This window comes from Herpailurus yagouaroundi, unplaced genomic scaffold (assembly GCF_014898765.1).
Source record: "Herpailurus yagouaroundi ecotype Mexico unplaced genomic scaffold, PumYag 182, whole genome shotgun sequence".
NCBI classification, from domain to species: domain Eukaryota; kingdom Metazoa; phylum Chordata; class Mammalia; order Carnivora; family Felidae; genus Herpailurus; species Herpailurus yagouaroundi.
Window position 1 is genome coordinate 311,925 of NW_024412413.1, and position 25,508 is coordinate 337,432.

General features: G+C 60.5%; 2 protein-coding genes across 10 annotated transcripts in view; one reads left to right on the top strand and one right to left on the bottom strand.

The window, feature by feature from the left end:
- SBF1 (SET binding factor 1) overlaps positions 1-11,346 on the top strand; it is a 27,345-nt gene extending 15,999 nt beyond the window's left edge. For 2 of the 4 annotated variants that reach the window (XM_040490463.1, XM_040490461.1), the window contains exons 29-41: positions 2,717-2,794; positions 3,111-3,292; positions 3,370-3,549; positions 3,822-3,923; positions 4,000-4,185; positions 4,263-4,389; positions 4,484-4,614; positions 4,685-4,915; positions 9,363-9,470; positions 9,559-9,770; positions 10,457-10,544; positions 10,661-10,792; positions 10,880-11,346. In XM_040490463.1, coding sequence (XP_040346397.1) covers positions 2,717-2,794; positions 3,111-3,292; positions 3,370-3,549; positions 3,822-3,923; positions 4,000-4,185; positions 4,263-4,389; positions 4,484-4,614; positions 4,685-4,915; positions 9,363-9,470; positions 9,559-9,770; positions 10,457-10,544; positions 10,661-10,792; positions 10,880-10,978 — 1,856 coding nt within the window. In that variant the 3' untranslated portion in view covers positions 10,979-11,346. The remainder of the gene's footprint in view (positions 1-2,716; positions 2,795-3,110; positions 3,293-3,369; positions 3,550-3,821; positions 3,924-3,999; positions 4,186-4,262; positions 4,390-4,483; positions 4,615-4,684; positions 4,916-9,362; positions 9,471-9,558; positions 9,771-10,456; positions 10,545-10,660; positions 10,793-10,879) is intronic. The other 2 variants (XM_040490464.1, XM_040490462.1) reach the window with 1 other exon arrangement.
- Positions 11,347-12,625: 1,279 nt separating this feature from the next.
- The window catches only part of PPP6R2 (protein phosphatase 6 regulatory subunit 2), a 50,002-nt gene continuing 37,119 nt past the window's right edge, over positions 12,626-25,508 (bottom strand). For 2 of the 6 annotated variants that reach the window (XM_040490465.1, XM_040490470.1), the window contains 14 exons: positions 24,730-24,933; positions 23,521-23,585; positions 21,733-21,848; positions 19,236-19,321; positions 18,748-18,828; positions 18,284-18,381; positions 17,797-17,854; positions 17,405-17,529; positions 17,065-17,228; positions 16,481-16,646; positions 16,307-16,395; positions 15,623-15,785; positions 13,563-13,823; positions 12,626-13,479 (listed from right to left, as the gene is read on the bottom strand). In XM_040490465.1, coding sequence (XP_040346399.1) covers positions 13,428-13,479; positions 13,563-13,823; positions 15,623-15,785; positions 16,307-16,395; positions 16,481-16,646; positions 17,065-17,228; positions 17,405-17,529; positions 17,797-17,854; positions 18,284-18,381; positions 18,748-18,828; positions 19,236-19,321; positions 21,733-21,848; positions 23,521-23,585; positions 24,730-24,933 — 1,728 coding nt within the window. In that variant the 3' untranslated portion in view covers positions 12,626-13,427. The remainder of the gene's footprint in view (positions 13,480-13,562; positions 13,824-15,622; positions 15,786-16,306; positions 16,396-16,480; positions 16,647-17,064; positions 17,229-17,404; positions 17,530-17,796; positions 17,855-18,283; positions 18,382-18,747; positions 18,829-19,235; positions 19,322-21,732; positions 21,849-23,520; positions 23,586-24,729; positions 24,934-25,508) is intronic. The other 4 variants (XM_040490467.1, XM_040490466.1, XM_040490468.1 and 1 more) reach the window with 4 other exon arrangements.

The window sequence follows — 25,508 nt, forward strand, 5'->3', positions numbered from 1 at the left end:
TCACTCTGGACCATCCTTTGTCAAAGCTGTCTGACTGCTTTATACCTTTCTTATCTGTCCTGGCTCCTCGAGCCTTGTCTGCTAGTCTCCCTGTCCCTGTCCCGACCATAGGCACCCTCAACATCCGCCCCCTGGACTCACTGCCTCCCGGTGGATCCAGGCCTTAGGACCCGGCCTGCCCTTTGTCCTGTGTGGCAGGGTCTTGCTGTCACAGTGCGCAGCAGAGGCACCAGGCCTGGGAGGTTGGGGCACAGGCTCGGGGACCACCAGTGGACCCTGCCTCTCACCATTGGGCATCGGGGCACCGGTGTGGGGTGGCCCCAGAGATGCTCAGTGATGCAAGAGCACGTGCTGCTGCTCATGGGGTCTGTGGCCCCTGGAGAGGGCTGGTCTGACCTCCTGGGGACAGGCGGGGACCTTGCTGGGGAGGTGAGTCATGTTTGTGTTGGGTTCTAAAAGAGGCTTTCAGATGGGAGAGCGCACTGATGGGGGCCTGGAGGGCACGTGGCCCCCATTCTGTAAGGGGAGGAGGGTGTGTCAGAGCAGAGGCGGTCTCGTCCTCCAGGGCCCTTGCTCCACGGCAGTCACTTCGGTATCCCGCTTGCCCCTTAGCTGACCCCATCTGCCTCTCCCTGACCCCATCCTCCCCCTCATCTCCCCCACCCCCTCCAGCCCATCACCCCTGTCTGACCTGACCTTCCCCCTTTTCTCCTATCCCGTCTCCTCCATGTGCCCCCATCCTCTGCTGCCCCTGTCTCCTTGCCCCGACTGATCCCATGAGCCCATCTCCCCCGTCCTTCTGCCTGGATCCCTACGGATGCCGTGGCCCGGTCTGCCTCACCCTCTCGGTCTGGCTGATAGACACTGGGGCTCCTTGAGGGTTAGTCCTTGGACCCAGGACTCCAGCCATCACTGTCCAGACCAGGCTGAGTGTCTGTGTTTGGGGCCTGGCCCTGGATCCGTGAGGCTCCCTGTGCTGGCCTGGCCCTCAGCAGATGTGCTGACGGTGTCCACCTGGGAGGCCTGGTTGCCATGCCTGGTTGGATGCCACACCTGGAGCCGTCCTGGCTGTCGTGTGTTGAGAGGTGGTGGATGACACACGTGCGGGTCACTTGTTGGCACGCCTGCCTAACTCCCCCCCCCATCCCTATTCTCGTGCTCCTCTGCATTCTTTGCTGTTGCCCCAACTCCAGATGCACTGGGGTGCACGGGTGGGTTTTGGGGGCTGGTGGCACCACCCGTGGGTGGAACCTTCTGGAAGTGTACACATCCTGCTGATTCTTCCTGCTGTGCCCACTCCACGGGGCCTCACAGTGGCCCTCCCACCCTTCCTGTGGCAAGAGGGTCTCCAGAACACACGAGGGCCTTCGCCTCTCCCTGTCGAGGCCTGAGGAGGGTCCCCGCGCAGCATCGCTCTGCACAGCACTGCCTTTGTCATCTGAGCACCAGCCTCTGTCCCTGTGTGGTCTTGGCTCCCACTACAGGGTGTTTTGCCCTCCAGCGACGTCTGTTGTGACCACTTGCTGGGCCCTGGGGCCAAGAGGGCCTGGAACAGGGGTGGCCAGGGTGCCCTTGTGGTCACTTACAGGGAGGGTCAGCCTTGGTGTCCACCGTTCTCCAGGGGCAGTCCTTGCCCCTCTCTTGTTTCTGTGCTGGGAACTTTCCTCTCTGTAGCTGAAGTGCTTTTTGGTTTTCTAAACACAAAAGTCCTTCATCAGGTAGGTTTTATGGTTTCACCATTGTCCTGCCTTCTGCCTTCTCCAGCCGTTGTGAGTAGCACCCACAGGTGGCACCCTCCCCCCGATTCTTTGTCCCCAGTGCCTGTGTCTTCCCCTAATGTTGCCTGGGTATCTTTGTCCCCAAAGCCCACTGGTGCTGCCTTCTGGTGTCCCCCTGAGTTCAGAGAATGGGTCCTCTCCCTCATTGCTCAGGGGCGTGCAGAGCCTCAGCTGTCTGTGGGCTCCAGTCCAGGCTGTGTCCGTGTCACGAGGGACACCCTGCGTCCTTCCTGCGAGCGCCATTCCTCCTGCCTGTGGTGTGGCAGCTGGTGTCATGCTTGTCTGTGGCGACTGCCATGGTGGGTACGGATGGTGCCCGGCTGCCCTCAGCGGAGGTGGGTCGGCCTGGAATGGGGCAGGGAGCAGGCTTTGGGGCCCAGGGCACCGTGGAGCTTCCTCATCTGGGCTCCCTGTGCCCCCTGGCCGGGCCATCCCAGCCTATAAGCCTGGGGCCTGGCTCTCGGGCAGGTGGCACTACTGAGCATGCGCCGCCCCTGGGGCTCAGGCCTGCCTCTGTCCTTGGATGAACTGGCCTCCGTGGCTCTGGGCTGGGAGCTCCGAGGCTCCAGGCCTCCTCCTCTCTAGGCTGGGCTTTATGGGCTCCTCCTGCTGGTGTGTGTTGTGAGCAGCTCTGGCCAGTGCCTGTGGGGGCCGAGGGTACAGGGATGGGCTGTGGACGAGCCACTGGAAGGAGAGCCCAGGGATCCCACCTCTCTTCTGATCCTATCTGCCACTGGGCCCTCTGCTCCCTGGCCTGTCCCTGAGGGCCAAGAGAGCTCAGAGGACCTTGGCATCGGCCCTCGCTATCTCTGGGGCCCTCGGGGGTCTTGGTGGGAACCCAGCCCTCTAGCTGGTCCCTTCAGACCACAGGCCCTTCATGCTGGGCACAACCTCGGGCCTGGGGTCAGGCCTGAGCCTTTTCTCTGCTGTGCCCCCAGTGCCCAGCCCCAGAGCCAGGGTCACCACGCTGTCCAACCCCATGGCGGCCTCGGCCTCCAGACGGACCACTCCCCGAGGTACCGTACTGGCCACACAGGCTGGCTTCCCCACACCTGGCACTGATGACCCCCGTGTGACTGAGCAGTCGTGGGCACTAACGTCCCCCCACATCTGGCACTAACAGCCCCTGTGACCGATCAGCATAACCCAGCCCTCCTCAGCCCAGGGCACTAACAGCCTGAGGCCCCGAGTCCCACCCCAGCACTTGACCCTAACACAAACACAGGTCCATCTGGGGTCCCGTCGGCCTCCCCTGCCGTGCCTGGGGAGCTCAGCCTCAGGTTAAGTGGTGCTCCAGGCCCACTCAGGCACTCATCTGGTTTCTTTGCACAGGTAAATGGGGCAGCGTCCGGGCCAGTGGGCGCAGCGGCGGGCTCGGCGTTGATGTGGGCTCCCGGCTGGCAGGCAGAGACATGCTGACCCCTCCCCAGGCTAATGGGGCCCCCCCTGACCCAGGCTTTCTGCGGCCTCAGCGTGCAGCCCTCTACATCATTGGGGACAAAGCCCAGCTCAAGGTGACCGGGGTGGAGGCACAGGGCCAGGCAGGGGCACAGGGCCCCGGGCACATCTCACCATAGCTGGCCTTCTTCAGGGCGTGCGGCCAGATCCCTTGCAGCAGTGGGAGCTGGTGCCCATCGAAGTGTTTGAGGCACGGCAGGTGAAGGCCAGCTTCAAAAAGCTGCTGAAGGCATGTGTCCCCGGCTGCCCTGCCGCCGAGCCCGGCCCTGCCTCCTTCCTACGCTCGCTGGAGGACTCGGAGTGGTTGACCCAGGTCTGTGAGCCCTGCCCCCGCTGTGGCCGGGGTCGGGGGGGTGGGGGTGGCGTGGGGGTGCCTGTTCATCCAGAGCCAAGGGCAGATGGGGTTTGGCTTGCTCTTCTGACGGTGTTGGGCCCTGGGAGAGGGTGATGGACACGTCCCACCAGGGTGGTGGTGCTGTCTGCTGGAGGGAGGCCACGGGGGGCTGGGCACCTCCAGGACAGGGAGTGTCTCTCAGGCCTGCGCGTGGGCCTCGGGAGGTGCTGAGGGGCCGCCCGTCCGTGTAGATCCACAAGCTGCTGCAGGTCTCGGTGCTGGTGGTGGAGCTCCTCGACTCGGGCTCCTCCGTCCTGGTGAGCCTGGAGGACGGCTGGGACATCACCACCCAGGTGCGTGCTGGGCGCCGGGGCCAGCCGGGACCAGGTCCCCCGGACGGACGCCCTCCTGACAGGCCGGTGCCGGCAGGTGGTGTCTCTGGTGCAGCTGCTGTCAGATCCCTTCTACCGCACCCTGGAGGGCTTCCGCCTGCTGGTGGAGAAGGAGTGGCTGTCGTTCGGCCATCGCTTCAGCCACCGCGGGGCCCACACCCTGGCTGGGCAGAGCAGCGGCCTCACGCCCGTCTTCCTGCAGTTCCTGGACTGCGTGCACCAGGTAAGCAGGTGGCCGTGTGTGGGCGCCACGCCTGCCGGCCCCTGGCACCTGACCCCTGACCCATCGCCTCAACGCAGGTCTACCTGCAGTTCCCCATGGAGTTCGAGTTCAGCCCCTTCTACCTCAAGTTCCTTGGCTACCACCACGCGTCCCGCCGCTTCAGGACCTTTCTGCTCGATTCGGACTACGAGCGCATCGAGCTGGGTATGGGGCAGGGCTGGGCCTCGGGACGCGGCTGGGCGGCTGGGCGGCTGGGGCTGGCCTGGTGGGCGGCCGGGGCTCAGCGCTGCCCCTGCAGGGCTGCTGTACGAGGAGAAGGGAGAGCGCAGGGGCCAGCAGGCGTGCAGGTCCGTGTGGGAGTACGTGGACCGGCTGAGCAAGAGGACGCCTGTGTTCTACAACTACATGTACGCGCCCGAGGACACAGAGGTGAGCCGGCGTCTGGTCGGGGCGGGTGGGCGCCTTCTAGCCCAGCTCCTCACGCCGGACCCACCCCCAGGTCCTGCGGCCCTACAGCAACGTGTCCAACCTGAAGGTGTGGGACTTCTACACCGAGGAGACGCTGGCCGAGGGCCCGCCCTATGACTGGGAGCTGGCCCAGGGGCCCCCTGAGCCCCCAGAAGAAGAGCGGCCCGATGGGGGAGCTCCCCAGAGCAGGCGTCGTGTGGTGTGGCCCTGCTACGACAGCCGCCCCCGAGCCCAGCCAGATGCCATCTCGCGCCTCCTGGAGGTGTGTGCAGCCCCCTGCCCTCCCCCCATCCCACCCCGGGTCGTGTTTGCAGGCACTGATGTCCAGTGGCCATGGTCCGGGACTCCTGGGTCTCAGGGCACAGCTTCTTGGCTCTGGGCCCAGGCGCTGTCCCTGATCACCTGTGCGGTCGACCCTCAGGGACCACGGGTTTTCCCAGGGACCGTTCCTGCCCTCCCTCAGACTGCTGCGCCTGTTCCCTGGGTGCACCCGGCTGTTGGCCACACCCAGGCCCAGCCTGCCCCACGCGCCCCAGTGCGAGCAGTTCTTTTGGCTTCTCTCTGGCCCTGTGGGCCTGGAAGCTTGGGGTTGACGTTTAGGGTCTCTCTCGCCTTCCCTCTGCTGTTCTCTGCTGTTGGGCCTCAGGAGTCAGGATCCCCCCAGGGCAGAGGCGCCCTGGGAGAGGGAAGAGAGCCCTGTGACATAGGCTGTGGGGCTGTGGGTGTGAGGCCTGAGGTGTGACAGCGGGTGGCATCCAGCTGCCAGAGTGCTCCTCACACCCAGGACACAGGATCTGCATTCCGTTCCGTCCACTGGCTGTGTAGCTCTGGGCAGGGGGGGGGGGGGGGGTTACCTAAGCACTTTGGAGCTGGTTTCATTCTGAGAAGAGGATGTCGACTCCTGGCCGTCGGGGAGACGGTGAGGTGTGAACAAAGTAACGTATGTCAGTCCAGCACCCGGCCTGGCCTAAAGGCACCCGTCACCTGGGGTTTGCGGGAACACAGGGTCATGGTTTAGTGGACAGAGGCGACCCACAAGCACAGAGAGCAGAAGAGACCCTCTTTATCTCCGGCGACACTCGTGGTCTCGGAACCTGATGCGAATCGTGCTTAGCTTCCTTACAACCAGCGTCGTGTGGCCCGTCATCGTCTATACTTTTAATTCTGACTGGTCTGTGTCTTTATGTTTAAGCTCAGTGTCTTGTACTCAGCGTGCGGTGTTATTTTTATCCAATCTGACAGTTTATTGAAATTTTTAGTATCTTTACACAGCTATTGACATGGTTGGGTTGAGGCCTAACTTCTTCTTCTTTTTTTTTTTTTTTTTTTTTTTTTTTTTAAGTAATCTCCACACCTGATGTGGGGCTTGAACTCCTGCTGTTTTTTCCCTCGTAACAATTGATCATTTTACAGTATTCGGCCACCTCCTGTGCTCCGCTTTTGAGCTGTACCTCCCTGTGTTCGTTTTCGTGGCCGTCAGCGTCCGCAGGTACACTCCGTCTTGGGTTGGCTGTGCCGCCTTCTACACGGGACATACAGGAGTGCCGCCCGCTCACCCCCTTCTGTCCTCACGTGTTTTTCTTTTACATATGATGGAAGCACATGGTGCATACTGTGTTTTATGTAGTCAGCCTTGTTTTGAAAAAAACTAGAAAATGAGGAAAAAACCTTCTGTATTTGCTGTTTCCAGTGTCGCTCTGACGTGGTTTCATTTCTCTTCAGCCCAAAGAACTCCGGGCATTTCTGGTGACGCGGGTCTGCCGGTGATAGTTCCCTCAACTTCTGTTTACCTGGAAACGTCTGTGTTGTGTCTCTGTTTTGAAAGTTTCCAATGTACTCTATTTCTGCAGTCACGCCGTATTTCAACAGGTGCGCAGTGCTTTTACTTGGCATCGTTTACAGGTTGGTTCTGCAACAATCCAGTATCCCGCCAGCTGGGACAGTTACTGATCCCTCCACTCCTGTGGTTCCGTCCCTCTCTATCTGGTTGCCATATGCACCCGCACGGCAGAGCGGCTGCACTAGCTGACGCCGAATTACCACCTTTGCCATGGAGCCAGCTGTCCGTTTCTGCTGGCTCTGCCTTGCCATTGTCTGCCGGACGCTTTGACCTTGGAGACAACTTAGTGCGCTTTTGGCCAAAGAAGGGAGAGAGACATCAAGAAGCTGAGGCCAGATCTGCGGCAAGTGGCAGCCCAGCCTGGCAGAGAGCTCGGAGAAGCGAAACGGGTTTTGGCTCTGGGCCTGTTGTGTCCTTATTTTTTTATGAGGTTTTCTTTATTTATCTCTACGTCCAGCACGGGCCTCAAACTCACAACCCCCAGATCGAGTTGTGTGCTCCTCTGCCTGAGCCAGCTGGAAGCCCCTCATTTGGGGTTTTTCTGTTCATCCTGCTTGGAGCTCTTTCAGCTTTTTAGATCTGTGTGGGATGATAGTTTTCATCAAATTTAATGCATTTTAGGCTATTCTTTTTTTTTTTTTTTTTTTTAATGTTTATTTTTGAGAGAGAGGGAGAGACAGAGACAGTGTGAGCAGGGGAGGGTCAGGCAGAGAGGGAGACACAGAATCCGAAGCAGGTTCCAGGCTCCGAGCTGTTAGCACAGAGCCTAACGCGGGGCTCGAACCCATGAACTGCAGAGATCATGACCTGAGCCCAAGTCGGACGCCTCAGCCACCCAGGCGCCTCAAGACTATTATTTCTTTAAAAAGTTTTTTCTGCACCACGTCTCCCTCCTTTCCTCTGGGACTTGATTGTCCCATTGGCCCCTGAAGCTGTGTTTTGTTTTTTCCCTCTGGTTTTTTTTGTCTTTGCTATTCATTTTGGAGGATTTCCACAACCCTACCTTCAAGTTCACTGCTCTTTTCTAACATTTAGTATCTACTTACGTTTAATATTCACCTAATGAATTTTTCATTTTAGATATTTTCAGCCCCAGGATTTCTATTTGCTTCTTTTTTTAAATATAGTTTCTATTCCCTGTAGAGATTCTCGTCTGCTCATTGTGTCCATCTTTTACTATACATCTTAAACATATTTATAACAACTGTTTTGAATTTCTTACGTGCTAATTCCAGTACCTGTTTCTTTTCTGGGTCTGTTTCTTTCAACTTTTCACCTAACTATGGACCTCATTTTCCTGCCTTTTTGTCTAATAATTTTTTTTGTAAATTTTTTGTAATTGGGGATTCTGCATTGTTGAGGATCGGGATTATGTGGTCTTCCTTTAACGTGTCTTGAGTTTTATTCTTGCACTCAGTTAATGAACTTGTGGGTCACTTAGATCTTTTTTTCAAGGGTTGTTCTTCGGCTTTATTGGGGCAGTTCTAGAGAAGCTTTCCTCCTAGAGTTAGAGGAGGCCGACTCAGACATGGCCTCTCCAGGGTTTCAGTTAAAGGTTTGGGATCTTCAGCGAGGGTATCCACTCTGGCTGTTGGGAATCCCCGGCATCTTCCTGCAGGTTGTGTAACCTCCAGAGTTTGGATGTAGCTCACAGCTTCCTATAGCTGCTCTCTGCCAGGCCTTGTGACATCTTGCCTGGCACCTGACAGTTTACTTTGGCCAAAGGCTCCAGGAGGCCTCTGGATTTCTAGGGTTCCTGCTCTGTGTGCCACTCCTTCCCCTCTCACATGCCACCCTGTAGACCCATGGGTGTCAGCATCCCCAAGCCCCACATCTCTGCCTCCTTAGCTCAGGACGCAGTGCTCTGCTTGGGCTCCACCTCCCGGCATTCTGGCCAGGCAAAGAGCTAGAAGATTATAGGGCTCCCTGGTGTGGTCCCATCCCAGGCTTTCAGTGCTACACTGCTGACTGTCCAACATCTGTAAACAACTTCCTGTTCTTGTCCAGTTCTGTAGCTGCTCATGGCAGGAGGATTAGCCAAGGACTGAGTCACTGTGTCGTGGCTGAAAATGTTGTCACCTGGCAATGACATTCTTGCTCTTTTGAAGAGAACATAGCTTTTTTTGTTCTGGCTGGTTTTGGGATTTTCTTTTTGCTTTTTAGCCATTTTTCTCTAATATCCAGGAGTGTGTGTGTGTGCAGCTTATCTTGTTTGGGGTTTGTAGCGCTTGATTATGTTGCTTGTTGCCTCTTGCTAGTTTTGCAGAAATAGCTTTTGTTGTCTCCAAATAATTGTTTTAATTTTTGTTTTTTTTTAATGTTTATTTTTGAGAGAGAGATTGATTGGGGGGGGGGGGGCGGGCCCGGGTTGGATCCCAAGCAGGCTCCACACTGTCTGCACAGAGCCTGCCGTGGGGCTTGAATTTATGAACCGTGAGATCATGACCTGATTCGAAATCAGGAGTTGGATGCTCAACCGACTGAGCCACCCAGGTGCGCCCAAATCATGGTTTTTGCCCATCCCCCTACCCTTAACCCACTTAGTGCTCCAGTCTGTCACTTCACTTTCCTGTTTTCCATGATTATGTCTTTTCATGTTTCAGTCTGGATTTTTTTTTTTAATGTTTGTTTATTATTGACAGAGACAGAGCATGAGTGGGGGGAGGGGCAGGGAGAGAGGGAGACACAGAATCTGAAACAGGCTCCGGGCTCTGAGCTGTCAGCACACAGCCCGACGCGGGGCTCGAACTCACGGACAGCGAGATCATGACCCGAGCTGAAGTCGGACGCTCAACCGACTGAGCCACCCAGGCGCCCCCAGTCTGGATATTTTCTTCTGAATAATTTTAGTTCTCCAACTCTCCCCCAGGAGCTACAGCGGCTGGAGACAGAGCTGGGGCGACCCCCTGAACGCTGGAAGGACACCTGGGACCGGGTGAAGGCTGCACAGCGCCTGGAAGGCCGGCCAGATGGACGTGTGAGTGGGCGTGGGTGGCCAGGGTGAGCTTGCTGTCAGGAGGAGTGGAGGCCACCAGCCCTGACACAGGCCCTCTTCCTGCCCCCAGGGCACCCCCAGCTCCCTGCTGGTGTCCAGCGTGCCCCACCACCGCCGCTCGCTAGGTGTGTACCTGCAGGAGGGGCCTGTGGGCTCCACTCTGAGCCTCAGCCTGGACAGCGACCAGAGCAGCGGCTCAACAGCATCCGGCTCCCGGCAGGCCGCCCGCCGCAGCACCAGCACCTTGTACAGCCAGTTCCAGACAGCTGAGAGTGAGAACAGGTGTGAGCACACCTCCCACCTCCCGCATCAGCGTGGGGTCCTCTGTGCTGGGGTTTCTGGGTGCTGGACAGCTCTCAGATTGGGGGTGGGTGCCCCTGGGGAACTTTAGCCCTTTCTTAGGTGGATCGGGGGGGGGGGGGGGCGCGTAACAGTGGCCGAGCACAAGCTGACAGTTGCTAGGGAAAAGTGGGAGGGCTTAGAAGGAGTTTGGGCCATAGAACCAGTCAGTGAGCACAGCTGAGCCATGGTGGCTGCAGAGGAGCAGAGGGGCAGCAGCTCTGGGGTACCTGTGAGGGCAGGCAAGGTACCGGGTGAGGTTGGGGCCTGGCAGACCGCATCCTACTTTCCAGGCCTGGAGAGGGGGCCCTGTTGCTACAGTTACCTCCCCAGACCTGCCTGCTACATGTGGGGCTGCTGCTCTGAGGTCCTGATGCGGGACCCTCTCTGGTGTTGGTCATGCCAGAGGTGAGGGGTGGGGGGCTCTTTTTCCATCTCCTTACTAGGAACAAACCCAAGGCTGCTTCGTGGCCTTCCTGGCCAGTCCAGCCTTGGGGCTCTTTGGGGGCAGAAGCCTTGGTCTTGCTTCTGGGGCTGGTCTGGTTTGAGGGTTGGGGTGGGAACTGCTAGGGTCTGGGCTTGTCCAGGCCCTGACGGCCAGCCAGTCCCTGGTTCTGCTGTGAATTCAGGTCCTACGAGGGTACCCTGTACAAGAAGGGGGCCTTCATGAAACCCTGGAAGGCCCGCTGGTTCGTTCTGGACAAGACCAAGCACCAGGTGAGTGGTCGGTGGGCTGGAGCGGGGCGGAAAGAGGTTAGCAGTTCGGGAGAGGATGGGGCTGTGCCCTGACTTCCTGCTCTCCCCACCCCACCCCACCCCACCCCACCCTTCAGCTCCGCTACTATGACCACCGTGTGGATACGGAGTGCAAGGGTGTCATCGATCTGGCCGAAGTGGAAGCAGTGGCTCCTGGCACTCCTACCATGGGGGCCCCCAAGACCGTGGACGAGAAAGCCTTCTTTGACGTGAGCTGTGGCCAGGGCCCAGGGATGGCGGGGGGCGGGGTGCTCTGTGGGGGTGGGACTGTGGAGTCAGCAACCCGCCATCCCCAGGTGAAGACGACGCGTCGCGTTTACAACTTCTGTGCCCAGGACGTGCCCTCAGCCCAGCAGTGGGTGGACCAGATCCAGAGCTGCCTGTCAGATGCCTGAGCCCAGCTCTGCCCCGGCTGCTCTGCATCCAGTCGTTAGAGACCACTAGGGGTGGGCAGGGCCCCCCGGCCATGTTTACAGCCCCCACCCTCGACAGTATTGAGGTCCCGCCCCCAAACTTATGTGTACAGTCCCTGCCAGCTCCCGCCCCCTGCCCGCCCCCGCCCACCTGGCCAGCTCTAACTTATTTTGGAGTTATGGGTGAGCACCGGCCGGGAGGCGGCCATGGTACAGCCCTTGCGGCGGGCCTGTAAATAGACCGCTCCTGCCCAGCCCCCCCTGCCCGTCAGCGTGCTGGTCCCAGCTGGCCAACCGCAGGCACCCTGTTCCTAGAACCAGAGTCTATAAAGAGAGAACTAACACCACCACATGCCTGTGTGTCCTCGCCCTGCCCAGAGCACCGCCACCCGCCACCCACTCGGTCTAGGACCCAGGGCCACTGTGTGGGGGCCGAGTTCTGCTGCTAGGGAATCCATGGCCCTGGGGGTGGAGGCAGCTTCATCAGGGCCTAGCTTGGTGCCCAGTCACCCTCAGGGGTGGCCTTGGGACTGGCACAGCCCAAGAGAAAGACACCTCCCCCGTCCCCACCCAAGCAGCCCTCAGACAGAAGGTGGCCATCTGGAGGTGTGACGTGAGGAGGGCAGTAGTTCACTAAGGGGAGCTGGTATCGGCCATTTGTGTGGCCCCCAGAAGGCTGTCTGGAGAGCAGACAGAGTCAGAATGGCTGGAGGATGGGTGGCTGAGATTTATTTGTTCCCTGATCAGATGAGAGTGGATGGGAGGGAATCTGGGAGGGAGATGCTGAGGAGTGGGGGGCTCCTTATGTTTGGGGGGTGGGGGCTCTGGGAAGTTTGCTCCAGATGCCTGCCCACCCCCTTCCCTGCACCCTGGCCTCTGTCCGGGGCATGATGGGTGCCACTGTGATCACTCTCCTCCTTCCCCACACAAATGTGAGTCCCACCGGGACCAGAGCCCTACCTGTACCAGGTGCCTGTCAGGTGGGGTGTGTGGGATCGGGGTGTAGGTGTCACATAAGCCAAGAACATTCCACAGTGGTCTGGGACGGTGGTGAGTCAGATTCCCAGCCAGAGGGGCTGGTGGTGTGGAGGGGCCTGACAGGTGGTAGGTAGCACCTGTAAGGTGGGAGGTGAGCAGGTGTGGACACAGGCACAGGAAGGACCCACTGGTGGTATCAGGTGAGTTGTGAGGAGAGCCCCCAGGTTCTCTCTGGGTCACATAGTGGATAGCTGTTGGACTAAGGTTCCCAACCCCCAGGAGATCCACACCTGGGGTCCTGTGCCTGCCTGATTTCACACGGAGGCTATCTCGAGAGAGGAGGTCAGAAGTCACCAAAGCAGGGGCCACAGCTGCTTAGGAGGAATGGAGGCACTGATGAGTACACAGACCCACATCCAGGCCCTCAGTGACCAGGGAGGCCCTGCTGGCTGCCCCTGCTGCCTGGCTGGTGAGGACCAGGTGGCCCTTGGGCCGGCTGTAGGCAGAGCCTGTTTTACAAAGAAAAAAGCTCTCAACTTGCATCAGTTCTGAGACACTACTGCCAACGCGGGGCGGGGGCGGAGGCAGCAGTGATCCCCCTGCTGCTGGTCAGGCTAGGGTTCCAGGGCCTGCGGCTGAACAACACACAGGTTTGTCAGTAAGAATAACAACACAGCTTTTATTGGGAGTTGGGGGTCTCGGGTGCCCTGTCAGATTATCAGAACATTAAAAATGGACTCAACATAAAATAATCCTGCGGACCCCTCCAGGACAGCATGGCCTGGCCCTGCCCTCCCTGACAGGTGCACCCCCCCCCACCCCACCTGGCATCGCCGAAGCCAGTCTCTGCACCCCCTGTGCCCCTATCCTGCACGCCCATGGCCAGCCCCTGCCAGGTGCCCCAACTGCCCACCAGGCCGTGAGGGTCTTATTTTAAGGCAGTCAAATTTTGCAGCCTGGCTCAAGGCCGGCTCCCAGGGCCACTGGGCAGCTAAGACCCTGTCTGGCCAGTCCAGCTCCAGACCCACATTTGTCCCCAGAGCCAGGGAGACCCTTCGTTGTGGCTGGACACAAAAGTGCAAACACGTGGCTCTTTCCTGCGTTTGTTAAAAAAAAAATAATCAGTAAAAACTGAGGCTTAGAGCCTGTGACGTCCATGCCCGTCGTGGCCCTCAGTCCTCACGGTGTCTTGGGGCTCTGGCCCCTGGCTCCCGCCGGCAGAGCGCACATCTGAGGCCTTATTGCTGTGCGCGGAGCTGGACTCGCTGGACTCGAGGCCCACGTGGGGTCAGGCAGGAGAGACGCAAGCTGGGCTGTCCAACTGGTTCCAACTGCCAGCTTTACCAATGCAGCATTTATTTTAAAATAAAATTAAATTAAATTAAAAAAGACAAATTGCATCACCAGGTAGTTTTCTCGATTAAGGGCGCGCCACGGCTGGGCAGCAGCAGCATCACACGGGGCCGTTCAAGGTGGCTCCTGCAGGTGGTGGTGCGTCCATCTTCCTGCAGGAAGACGAGCGGGGGGGTTAGAGCCCTTGGTCCCAAGGGTCCCGTCCGGTCCCCTTCCCCCAGCCTGACCGGCTCACCTGTCTTTTGTCGCTGTCCCCAGGATGGCTGCTGTGCAAGTGGATGGGGCTGCAGTGGTGATGGCCGCTACGGGCCCTGTTGGAACCGCCCCGCTCAACACAGGAGCAGCTGGCAGGGCAGCTGGGGCGGGACTGGCCTTGCCCGGCGCCGTGGTGGCTGCCACAGCAGCCTCAGGGGGGACAGCCACAGCTGGGGTGAAGGTTGCTTCTGCAGGTGCAGGGGAGGTGGGGTCTGACAGCGTGCTAGCAGTGCACTCAGCCCTGTACGGCAGACACAGGCTCCAGTTACCTGGGCTCTGGGTTCCAGTGTGGTTCTGCGCCCCCCCCCCCCCAACCACCCAAGTTCCACAAACACCAGAGATCACCTGCCTGTCCACCGAGACCTCAGACCTTCCAGGTAGTGCTTGCCCTGAGCTGGTCTCTCTCCAGACAGCTCCCCACCCCGGTAGGCAACATGCTCCCCTCAATGCTTCCAGCGACCCTCACTAACTCTGCACCACACGCAGCCCACTTAAGAGAGCCCACGGGGGGCGCCTGGGTGGCTCAGTCGGCTGAGCGTCTGACTTCGGCTCAGGTCATGATCTCGCAGTTTGTGAGTTCGAGCCCCACGTCGGGCTCTGTGCGGACAGCTCAGAGTCTGGAGCCTACTTCAGATTCTGTGTCTCTGCCTCTCTCTCTCTACCCCTCCCCTGCTCACTCTGTCTGCCTCTCAATAATAAATAAATGTTAAAAAAATTTTTAAAAAGGCAGCCCATGGGCCATGTGCCCAGAAATGGTCCCTCCTGTAACTGGAAAGGCCAAGAACCAGTGGCCTCAGGACACCAGCCCCAGTGCCGGGCTCTGGTCTTCACAGCCCTTCTTGCTGCAGCCCAGGAGAGCGAGCCCATGGCTCCTCCATTCAGCCTACACCTGCCCAGTGCTTGCTTCAATTACATATAAGGTCAGCTCCAACCGTACAAGGACCCCTGGGAGCCAGTGAGGGTGGGGGAGCCATGGGCAGCATAAGAAACGCCCTACATTAAAGCCTGGTGACCAGGTGTTGGCCTAGGTGGGCACAGCCTGAGGGCTCACCCACAGGCGGGCTGGGACCAGAGTCATGCAGGCAGCTCCGGAAATGGCCCACATGCTTTCAGAACGTAATTTGCTTCTCAGAGCAAAGCTGGTTTTTAGTCAGGGAAGTTAGCAAAAGAGGAAGAGGCTTTGAGACTTGCAATGATTCTGCACTTTGAGAAGGAATTAAACCCATTCAAGAACCATGTATGCCTTTAACCCAAGGATCACCACTCAGGGGCCTGGGGCCCTGCCTCCTTGCCTGGCCCCGCTGGCTCCTAGCTGTGCCCGCTGAGGGACAGGCCTTGTTGTCTGGGGTCCTGAGAATGAGCATGCTGTGAGCCAGAGCTGGACCCCCACCAATGGGATGGACTGAGCCCCAAACCTGCGGGACCACCAGGGCTGGGGCAGCGGGCTGGGGGGTAGGGGGAAGGAGACTCCACGGCTGTTCCCACTGTCACACATCTGGTCCTTGTCCTCTCCTGCTGGGGGACTGCCCCCCCCTCGCCCCTGTAAGCTTCGGCTCCACCACCACCTTCTCTCTCAAGTGCCCCACTGGCCCCCAGTTCCCTATTTTCACAGCTCCTTATGCAGCTTGCCTCCCCACCGTGCCCAGCCAGGAGGGGTCTGTCCATCCAATGACGGATCCCAAAGGCCTGGGCCTTCCTGTGGGTGAAGGAGGGATGCGTGCAGGGGAGCTTGCAGGGAAGATGCCCCCAGTCAGGACTCCTGTGACCCAAGGATGTCCTCAGAGACCCCCCCCCCTCCTGCTGTCTGAGAGGCCACGGCCCCTCCCCACCATCTGGGGCAGCCCCATCCCCAAGTCCCCAAGGCGGGACATTCAGTCCCTGTGCTCTCCCTGTGTGAAGAAGGCATCCCTGACCCCGAGCTTCCACTTAGACGAACAGGCATCCCTACCCCCCACCCCCCAAAAGTCAGCATCCTCAGGGTCACAGGGCCAGCAGGGCATTAGGTGAGCAGAGTGCTGGGGACCTAGGGACCCTGCACACCTGGGGACTGACGCAGGCAGCAGGGGTGTCTCCCGGCTGGGACCCATGCTGACAGTCTCCAAGGCACCTGCCATCTTCTGCTCGTCCTCAGTGTTGTCGGAAACCACTGGGGGGGCCTTCCTGGTGACACACGCGTTCCAGGCACATGGGGAAGCTGGGCCTACTACAGGACAGGGAGCTGAGGACGGAGGGGCCGCAGGGCGCGGCCTCAGGGTCCTTAAGCCCACACATGCATCTGTGTATTTACAGGAACTGTACAAAGGGGCTCTCCTCCCCCAGGCCAGGAGGGCCCCCACTTAGCCCTGTGACTTCCAACTCCCTCTCGGTGTGGCTCTGATACCCTGTGGAGCTTCCAAGCCTGTCTGATGAGGGGTTCAGGGTCAAGGACCCTGAACAGGCCCCAGAACGGCCACTGAGGTGGCACAATGCACTCAGGTGACCTGCATGGAGAAAGCAAGGCCTGGGGAGACTGGCCTGGGTTGGGAAGGCCCTCACTGTCCGCCAGAGGCCCTGGCAGCACAGATAGGTGCAGGCCAGTGACATGCACACCCCGAGGGCCACCCGCCCTATGCCTGGGCCCTCTGGGAGATGTGCAAACCCCAGTATCACCAGGGGGACAGGGAGCCACAGTGGGGTCTTGGCTACATCCTCCCACTGCCTGTGCTCAGAGCCCCTCCTACTCACGGGTCCTCTCTGGGCCCTGGGTCAGGCTATCCTGGGCACCGCCGTGGCCCGTGTCCACCGGGGAGCTGCACCTGGGCCCCGACTCGGAGCTGTGGAAGGCAAGGCTGAGCCCCGGCCAGGGAGATGCCACCCCCAGAGGCAGATGGGGTGACCTCCTGGCCCACCCCACCTCACCAGCAGAAAGGCTGGAAGTCGGTGAACTTGGCCCAGCCTTTTTCCTCCAAAGCCGAAGGGCTGGGGGTGCTGGATGCCCACACACCGGAACCCACATCCACCGCCACTCCTGGAACCGGCACTGGCGAGTTCACCGTCTCCTCAAATACTGCCCACGAGGCGCCTGCTGGGGGGAGACACAGCCGTCCAGGCAGCCCTGACCCACAGGTGAGCCCCACCTGCCTTCACAGCCCTGGGGCTCCGCAAGAAGTGCCGCAGGGCATGCCTTCCCCGACAGGACTAGTGGACACCGGCCGGCCACCAGCCATGGCAATGTGGCAGAGTGACCTCGACAGGGGGCAGGGGGGCAGCCAAGATCTGGGCCAAAGCATCTGCTACCAATCCTGCATCGGCACAGCCGGGGGTTGTGGGGACACTGCTGCCTTCTGGAGCATCACCTGCAAGCTTGGGCACAGAGTCTGCAGACAACAGACAGCAGGCCCACGGCAGAACACCCCCCCACCACCACCACCACGCACAGGCCAGGGCCTGTGTCCCTGCCCAAGTCCCCTGCCCAGCCTGAACCCTGCGTCCCCAGCATCTACCTTCTGAGCCACCCTCCAAGCGAGGACCCTCCTTCTGGGCTGAGGCCAGAGGGGCACCTGCCAGAGCCACATCCTTGTCTGCTTCCAAGCCCTCCTTCCTGTCCTGGCCTCCACGCTCCAGGCCATTCTTTGAGCAGCTCTCTGAGGTGTGAGGGCCCCCAAACCTGGGGAAAGACACATGGTCAGAGCAGCCACCAGCCAGCACCAACATGGGGTGCCCCAGAGTGTCCCCTCTTGTGCACCCAGAACATCGTGGCTGGCGTGGGAGTGGGAGTGCACACACAGCCTTCTGGGACCTCTCTGCCTCAGGAGGCTGGAGGAGGACAGGTGGGCCTCACACCTGGCTCTAGCCGTCACTCGGGCAGTGCAGTGCGTCTCCTTGTCCTCCCAGATGTCATCCTCCTCATCATCGTCAAAAGGCTGGATGTGGTCACTGCAGCAGGCCTCAAACAGAGCTGCGCTGGGCTGCAGGCAACATCACCCACATAGTGGCAATGGCTCTGGGAGGGGCTGAGCCAGACAGGGGGGCCATGGGATGGGGGGTTGGGCTCCCGGAGGGGCTGAGTGAGACAGGGGGGCCATGGATGGGGGGTTGGGCTCCCGGAGGGGCTGAGTGAGACAGGGGGATCCCAAGATGGGAGGCTTGGCTCCACGAAGCAGCCCTGTGTCCCCATACTGCCCACCCACCAGTGTCCCCATCCGCTTCTAATGAGCATGGAGCTGTGGACTCACACTGTCCTCGTCAGCATCGATGCTGAAGTTTATCTCAGCAATCCTGTCGAAGGGAGCACTGCAGCAATAAGGGACATGGTCAGCACGGGGCCACCTGGGGCTTGTCCTGCAACCATCCATGCCCTGATGCCCCGGGGACGTCCACCTGTCCCCTTGAGTGTAAGTAAATGGGGGCCTCGGACAAAGGGGGCAGCTCTCCGTCCTGCCTCCTTCCTCACACTCACTCGTTTTCCACCCAGGCCCCTCTGTCCCTGGTCTGCACGGTGACAATCTGCCTCCCCAGAGGGTATTGCAGCCCAGCCCCTCCTGCAGGCCTGGAACCTGGTCACACTGGGCAGAATCCAGCTCCTTTCCAAGAGGGACAAGGTGGTGGGAGATGGTGAAGGCTCGAATGTGGGATGTGGTGACAGGAGGGAAGCACCCAGGTGACAGGATCCCAGGTGGGGTGGACATGGTTTAGGGGCCAGAGAGCATGATGGGAGCTCACTTGACACTGTCATCCTGGTCTGCAAACTCCTCGTCATTGAAGCCAAACTGATCCACGAAGGTGGCTGTCATCTGCTGGACCTGGTACTCGGAGAAAGCCTGGCGGGGAGGGGGGCGCAAGGCGGCCTCAGACGGAGCTGCTCCCAGAAAAGCTCACTCTGCTGCTTCACGGGGTCCTCCCAACCGGATGACATGCACGCAGGGTCGCGTCCAAAGAGCCTCGTTTACTTTAAAGGTCATCCACCGGGTCCCCAAGGGTCTCATCGATGTGGCTCTGGGGGGTTCCCCCCTCATTAAGGGGCAAGGGCGCTGCACGTCTGGCCCCTCCCCTGCTTGAGCCTGGTGTGTGGGGACAAGCACACTCCCCTGGGCTGTTTCCCACAGCAGCCTGGCAACGCCCTGGAGACTGAGCGCTGCCAAGGGCGGGAAGGGCTGCCTGAGCTTGTGCAGAGCGGCCACACGCACCTGCTGCAGGGACAGCTCATTAGGGAAAACGCCCTCCATGTCCTCATCCTCACTCGAGGGGTGAAGGTGGTGGGTGCTTACCTGAAACAGCCAGAGTGGGTGGACGTGAGCCCCCGGGGCTTCTGCCCCCTCGCCCCTCCCCTTGGTGTAGGGCACACCAGGCCTCGGAAATCAGGAGCCCTCGAGAACACACTAGGGCTCCTGAGGGGACAGGGAAGGGTCAAGGGGCCAGGCCAGCTCTGCTGAGGCTTTAGGGGGCCACTGGGGCCCGAGGCAGGACAGATCGGTGTTCAGGACACAGAGGCAGAGACCACTGCACGCATTCAGGGCCGTGTGGACGGACGGACGGACGGACAGACACACACACACACACACACACACACACACACACACACCCCCCCCGCGCCCCCCCCCCCCCCCCACCGGACAGGAAGGCATGGCCGCGGCACCAACGGATGCCGTGCCACGGGAACAGCTGAGCCCCTCACCAGGTCCACAGCGTTCCTGCGGTTGGTCTCCGCCAGTGTCTCCTCCACGAAGTTCTCCCAGCGCCCACGGCAGTCCGCAGGGAGCCCTGCAAGGGAGCACCATTACTTAGCCCTGGGACAGCGCCACTGTGCTCAGGCATGGAGGGCCCAGAGGGGATGCCTGAGGGCCACCGGAAGGGAGGCCTAGGCGGCCAGGGGTCCTGCAGGACCTCGAGGGCGCTCACAGGGAAGGGCCTGAGCTCAGCGGGCATCTTGGCACACAAGCTGACCTCAGGAGCCCCCAGGTACGAAGTGAGCATGGGGACCACTGCTGTGCGGATCTCCCTCTGCTGTGCGGATACCACTGCAGCTGTATCTCCCTCTCCGCCCATCCCCCCAACCCCTCAGTGCAGCCCACAGGCCTGTGGGGGCCTGTTTTCTGGAAAGGCCAGAGCCCCAGAGTGAGTCACAGTCCAGAGCAAGTGAAGACCACGGCAGAAAGCTCCTCGCTCACCTCACACACCCCAAACTGCACCCTTCCTAGGGAGCCTCCCTGGGTCCACACACCCTTGTCACAGGTGCCTGACCTCGGCCTGTTGGCCACCGACCAAGTACACTCCCCTGCTTCCATTCTGGAGGGCCACCCAGAGCTTCCTGGACTCACCCCTGGCGCTGTGCCACAGGGACCACAGGAGAGACTCCCTGAAGGGACAACCAGGCAGCCAGTGTGGCAGGCCCACCGGTCTAAACCGGCGGGGACCACACCTGCCACACAGCTGACCTAACACTGGCAGCACAGCTTCCTCTGTTGCACGATGGGGGAGGAACCCTAGCACCCCCCTATGCTCCAGGATCACGGCACCGGTGGGGGTCCTGCCAGATGGAGCTCACTCCTTTGTGCAAACACCATCCACTGCGCCCAAGCATCCCATGTGGGGCTGAGAAGACAGTCCTGGTCACGAAACTGGTGTGAACACCGCCCCCAGGGCCTTGAGGGATCCTGTCCTCTGCCCACCTTCAGCTCCCTGGACTCACTAGTGCACTCCATCCACCTGTCCAGCCCTGACCTCCCAGTGTCTCTCAGCACGCTGTTCAGGCTGGTCTGGGCATCGTCCTCCCCAGGGGAGCCACATGGGCCTTTCCGACCTGCCCACCTTCCTGTCTGAAGCAAGACTCCTTTGGGCCCTCCCGGCTCTGCTCAGGAAGCCTGGTGGCCAGGAGTTGCAGACCACGGCCAGGATGTGAGAGGGCGTGGGTGGTGGGACCCCAGGTCGGGGCAGGGGTGGCCCTGGAGTCCGAGGCAGGAGAAGCCCAGGATGGCGGATGTCTTCAGGCTGAGGGCAGAGGGGAGGACTGACCAGAGGAGGGGCTGCCTCTGCTCAGGTCCCAAAACCTGTTCTTCAAGAAGAGAGGCCACCTTCCCCAGCTCCCCAGACTTGTGCTAGAAAGGTCTGCAAAGCTGCCTGAGTTCAGAGACAAGCTGGACTGTGGAGTGGGAGGGCAGTGTTCGGGAGGGCAGTGTTCGGGTGGGACTCGGGTGGTCCCTGAGCAGCAGACACAGGAGAGAACTTGTTGACACCTGAGCTGCTGAGTGCAGGCACCTGACAGGGCCGCTGGGCACAAGGATGCCCTCCACAGAGGTCTGTTCAACAGAACTGACACCTGGGACCCAGGCCCACCTTGAGAGAAGATCCCATGTGGGAAAGCAAGCAGACTGTCCTGTACCAATGCAGTTACCGCCTGCTGAGGGGAGCCAGAGGGCAGGAGACGAGCAGGAGATGGGGGCAGGGGGCTGAGGCAGAGGCAGGGGGGCAAGAGGCAGGGAGCAGAGTGCAGAGGCAGGGGGCAAGGGGCAGAGGCAGGGGGTAGGAGGCAGGGGGCAGGGGGCAGGTGGCAGGAGGCAGAGTCAGGTGGCAGGAGGCAGAGGGCAGAGGCAGGGGGCTGAGGGCAGAGGCAGGGGGAAGGAGGCAGAGGGCAGGGGCAGGTGGCAGGAGGCAGAGGCAGGGGGCAGAGGCAGGGGGCAGGAGGCAGAGGGCAGGGAAAGGGGGCAGAAGCAGGGGGCAGGAGAGAGGGGGCAGAGGTAGGGGACAGAGGCAGGAGGCAGAGGGTAGAGGCAGGGGGGAGGCAGAGGGCAAGGGGCAGAGGGCAGGAGGCAGGGTGCAGGAGGCAGAAGGCATAGGCAGGGGGCAGAGGGCAGGGGGCAAAGAGCAGAGGCAGGGAGTAGAGGGCAGGAGGCAGAGGCAGGGGGCAGAGAGCAAAAGCAGGGGGCAGAGAGCAAAAGCAGGGGGCAGGAGGCGGAGAGCAGAGGCAGGGGGCGGAGAGCAGAGGGCAGGAGACAAATGGCAGAGGCAGGAGGCAGGGGACAGAGAGCAGAAGCAGGGGGCAGGAGGCAGTGGAAGGGGGCAGGGGACAGAGGCAGGAGATGCGGCAGAGGCAGGGGGCTGAGGGAAGGGGCCGGGGGCAGACCCAGAATGGGGCTCCTGCTGCCAGGAGGGCAACAAGGGCAGGACGGGCTCACCTCGGATGACTTCGCTGATGTGGGTCTGCATGGGGCCCCTCTCCAGGTTCTGTACCACCGCATTGGCAATCCGGGTAAGGTGGCCCATGTTGCCTCTCCTCATGCCACCCGCTGCCCTGAAAGTGAAGGGCAGCATCAGGGGACCACTAGGTTTTCTTCACTGTGTCCATCAGGGCCCTGGCCTCGCCCCTGCTCCCAGCCCTCCCTGTCCCCCCCGCTCCCCTCACCCCGCGAATCCCACCTGCAGGACACTTATTTTTCCAGAGCACCTGCTACAGGCCAGCCAATCACTCCAATCTCACTACAAGGAGTGCTAATGAGGCAGACACCGCTCCTACCCCCAACGTAGAGACCAGAAACCGAGGCAGCCATGGGGCCTGCATACCAGCAGGGCCTGGTGGGCCTCTGCCCACCCTGCAGGGCTGGTCCGATGCTGCGCCCCTCAGCCCACACGCAGACACTTCTGCCCTGTCCTGGCTCCCAGAGGCCCTTCCAGCTCCACCCAGAGCCGGCTGACCCGATGGAACACCCAGTGGGGCAGAAGAGGTTCAGAGACCCCAGTACAGTGCATTCCTGCCACGGGTGCTGATCAGCGGTGGGTGGCAGGGGAGGGCAGGGGGAGTCAAGAAAGGACACGGGACTGGGACCCAGAGCCAGGCAGGGGCTGCTCCACATGGGCAGTGGCTGGGAGCTGGCCTGTCGCTGCCTGGCTCCCCGGGTCTGCAAACCGCCTCCCTTGCTGAGTTCTACACACTCTGAGGCCTGAGTCCTGGCTTCCGTCCACCTTCCCACCCCACGCTGCCAAGCACACACAGCTTCACGTTCAACCTCTCCTCCGTCACATGCGTGACCCAACACAAGGGCAAATATTTAAAGCCCCTTGTGCTAGGAAGGCGTTAAATGCTCAGAGGGGACAAGGTCACTTTCGACCATGTTCTCTGTCCTAAAAGCCTGACGGTGCCCAGAAGAGGAAGCAAAGGTGGGCTCCTGAGTCAGTGAGCCCAGCCTGGCAGAGGAAGGGGTCAGGAGGGAGCCTGGAGGGACAGGCCCGCGGGGAGGCCTGTGTGCAGCCTGCTGTGAGTCCCAGCCTCTGTGGCATCGTGGGCCCCTCACTGAAAGGAGTGAGCCACCCACCGCGACAGGCACCGTGTGCACAAGTGCACAAGAGGGACAAGAGCAAGCTGCCCATGGGGCTTCAGTGGTATCACGTGGGCCAGACCCAAGGAAGGACAGATGACCCCGTCCCACATGTTGCACGTATTCTGCAGAGGACACAACCTGGTGGGGTAACAGCAGGATGCGAGCCATGAGGTGGGTGAGATCAGAGCCCCCCAGAAGCAGCAGTGGGCAGGGTGGAGCGACGGCAGGGTGTGGGCAGGGCTGTGGGCAGGGGCAGCCCACACAGGGACCTGGATGGTCGAGACTTAGGCAGTGGGAAGACCATCTGTGTGTTTCAAAAAGATCCCAGCTGCTCAGGGTGCGAGAGGCCGGTGGGGCAGGAGAGAAAGCAGGAAGTAGCCCAGATGCACTGCTGAGGGTTCAGGGCTTAGCAGGAGAAGCAGCTGGTGGCGGGGATGGGGAGACGGGAGGACTGAGGACACACTGTGAGTGGAAGGCTGGGGTCCCTGCTGACGGACAGGCCGGGTGGGGCAAGGCGAAGAGTGGCTCTGCCTGTCTCTCCCGGGCACCCTAGGCCTGCCCCTCCCTGGCCAGCACTTCCAGGTTTTCCCCACCGGAGCCGCACACCAGGCCCTCGGGTACCCCCTTGCAGCTCCCGTGGGTCCTTACTGTGCGTGATCATTGGCTTCCCAGGCCTCCAGGATCCGCTGGACCAGGCAGCACTTCTGGAACAGCTAAGGGGACAGGTGACCCCAGTCAGGGTCTGCAGGGCTGCACGCTGCCCTCTACCCGACCCTGGACCGTGTGGGTTAGGCTGGCAGCAAGCAGGCACATCAGCGCAACGTCCCCAATGCCTCCCTACAGTCCAAACAGGAGCAAAGGTGCTGCCCGGGCCCCATAGGGCCACCCAGCTCCGCTCCTTCCCCTTGGCCGCCTCCCACCTTCTCTGTCCAGAAGCAAGGATCGGGCCCAAGTGCCTCCTCTGGCCTCTGGGCCTGGACGCCATTTCCTGTGCCTCTGCATGTGTTCTCGAACCCACCTCACACCCCACTCCATACAGGGCCTCCTCATCTGGGTGAGGGTCCCTCACTCACTGGTGTCAAAGCACCTGCCCCCAGCTGTGTACCCCCTGGGCTGCTGTCCAGCTCAGGCCTGAACGACGCAGGCCTCTCTGGTCAGACACTTGTGTCCCTCCTGTCTGAGCCTCACAGCCAGCCTGAGGGTCAGAATCGTCCCCCACCCCCACCCCCACAGCCCCCAGCCTCCCCAGGGAAGCACGAACCAGTGGGCTCCCTGACTCAAGAAGAAGTGACCGTGCCCACCTCCTCATGGCACCCACCCACCCGCACGCCTGTTTCCTCTCCTCCTCAACAAACACTTGTTAACATCGCCCTCGTCAGCTGTTTAGGGCAGAGGAGACACAGACACGGACACCAGGGAAGAGCTATGGGCAGTCCCAGAGGGGAGACTCCCGTGAGACACTCATGGGCCAGCATGGAAGTGCCCAGAAAAAGGCAAGACTTTCCTTTCACAGGGTCCACAACCCCAGAATGTTTTCCCCTGAGACTTCGACGCATTCTCTTTCCCGCACACTTTCCTTCATGGCCTTGTCATGACGGCAGCAGACCCTGGGGCTGCATCCAGATGCTCTGGCCCCCTCTGGTGAGCGTGGCCCACCGCAGGGCCCGGCCCTCGGCTCCCTGGCAAGCAGGGACACTTTCTCCGTGACTCTTTGTCTCACAGTGGAGGGAGGGCAGCGCACCCACGTCATGGGAGGCTTAGGGGGCAGCCACAGTGCAGATATCCACACAGGGTGGGGCTCAGCTCGCAGTGACAGGAAGGGCGCACAGCAACACACAGGACGCTGGCTGGACTTACATGGGTCACCATTGTGTTCTCAGGGCGGCTGGCAGCAGGCTGGGGGGCCTCTGGGTCCCCGCTTCCGGGCAGAAGCTCCACCCTGCCCTCCAGTCCACTGGCTTCTGCCCTGTCCTCGCGGGCAGCATGGGAGAGAATAGCGGCTATGCATAGTTCCACTTGGAAGTGCAGGAAGTTATTCCAGGTGTACTTAAAAAACAGGTCCTGAGTAAACAGAGGACAGAGGAAAGTCCTTGGACGGGTTTTCTCCCGGCAGCAGGACCACAAAGGCGAGGGGATCGCTGTCGTGGTAGTGCACCATTCCCACACGCTGTCCCCTGACCATGTGGGTGGCCAGGCGGGTGCTGACGGTACCTCCTTGAGATGGTCTCTCTGTTTGGAACCTTGACAAAGGGCCACCGCCCTTCTGTCTCATCAATCTCTGCTCTCATCTGAACACACCCTGTGCTGGGCTTATCTTTTTGTCCTTAACTTAGAAGTTTAATTCATTAATTTTTAGCCTTTTTTCTTTCCCAAGTGTACTTCTCTTGTGGTATTCACTTTAAGTACATGATACACATTTTGCTATGTAAATGTTTATTATTCTGCCTTTACGATTTTGTCTTGACCCATGAGTTACTGGAAGTACATCAAATTCTCAAACACCCAGGGACTCTGTTCAGGAAGGGATGAGAAATCGAGAGGTGGACACTCCCCGAGGGAACCCAGTGAGGCCCAAACCCCAGCCAAGCCTAGAGGATGGCTGTGTCCTTCCCCTGGACCAGGGTGGGGACAGCAGT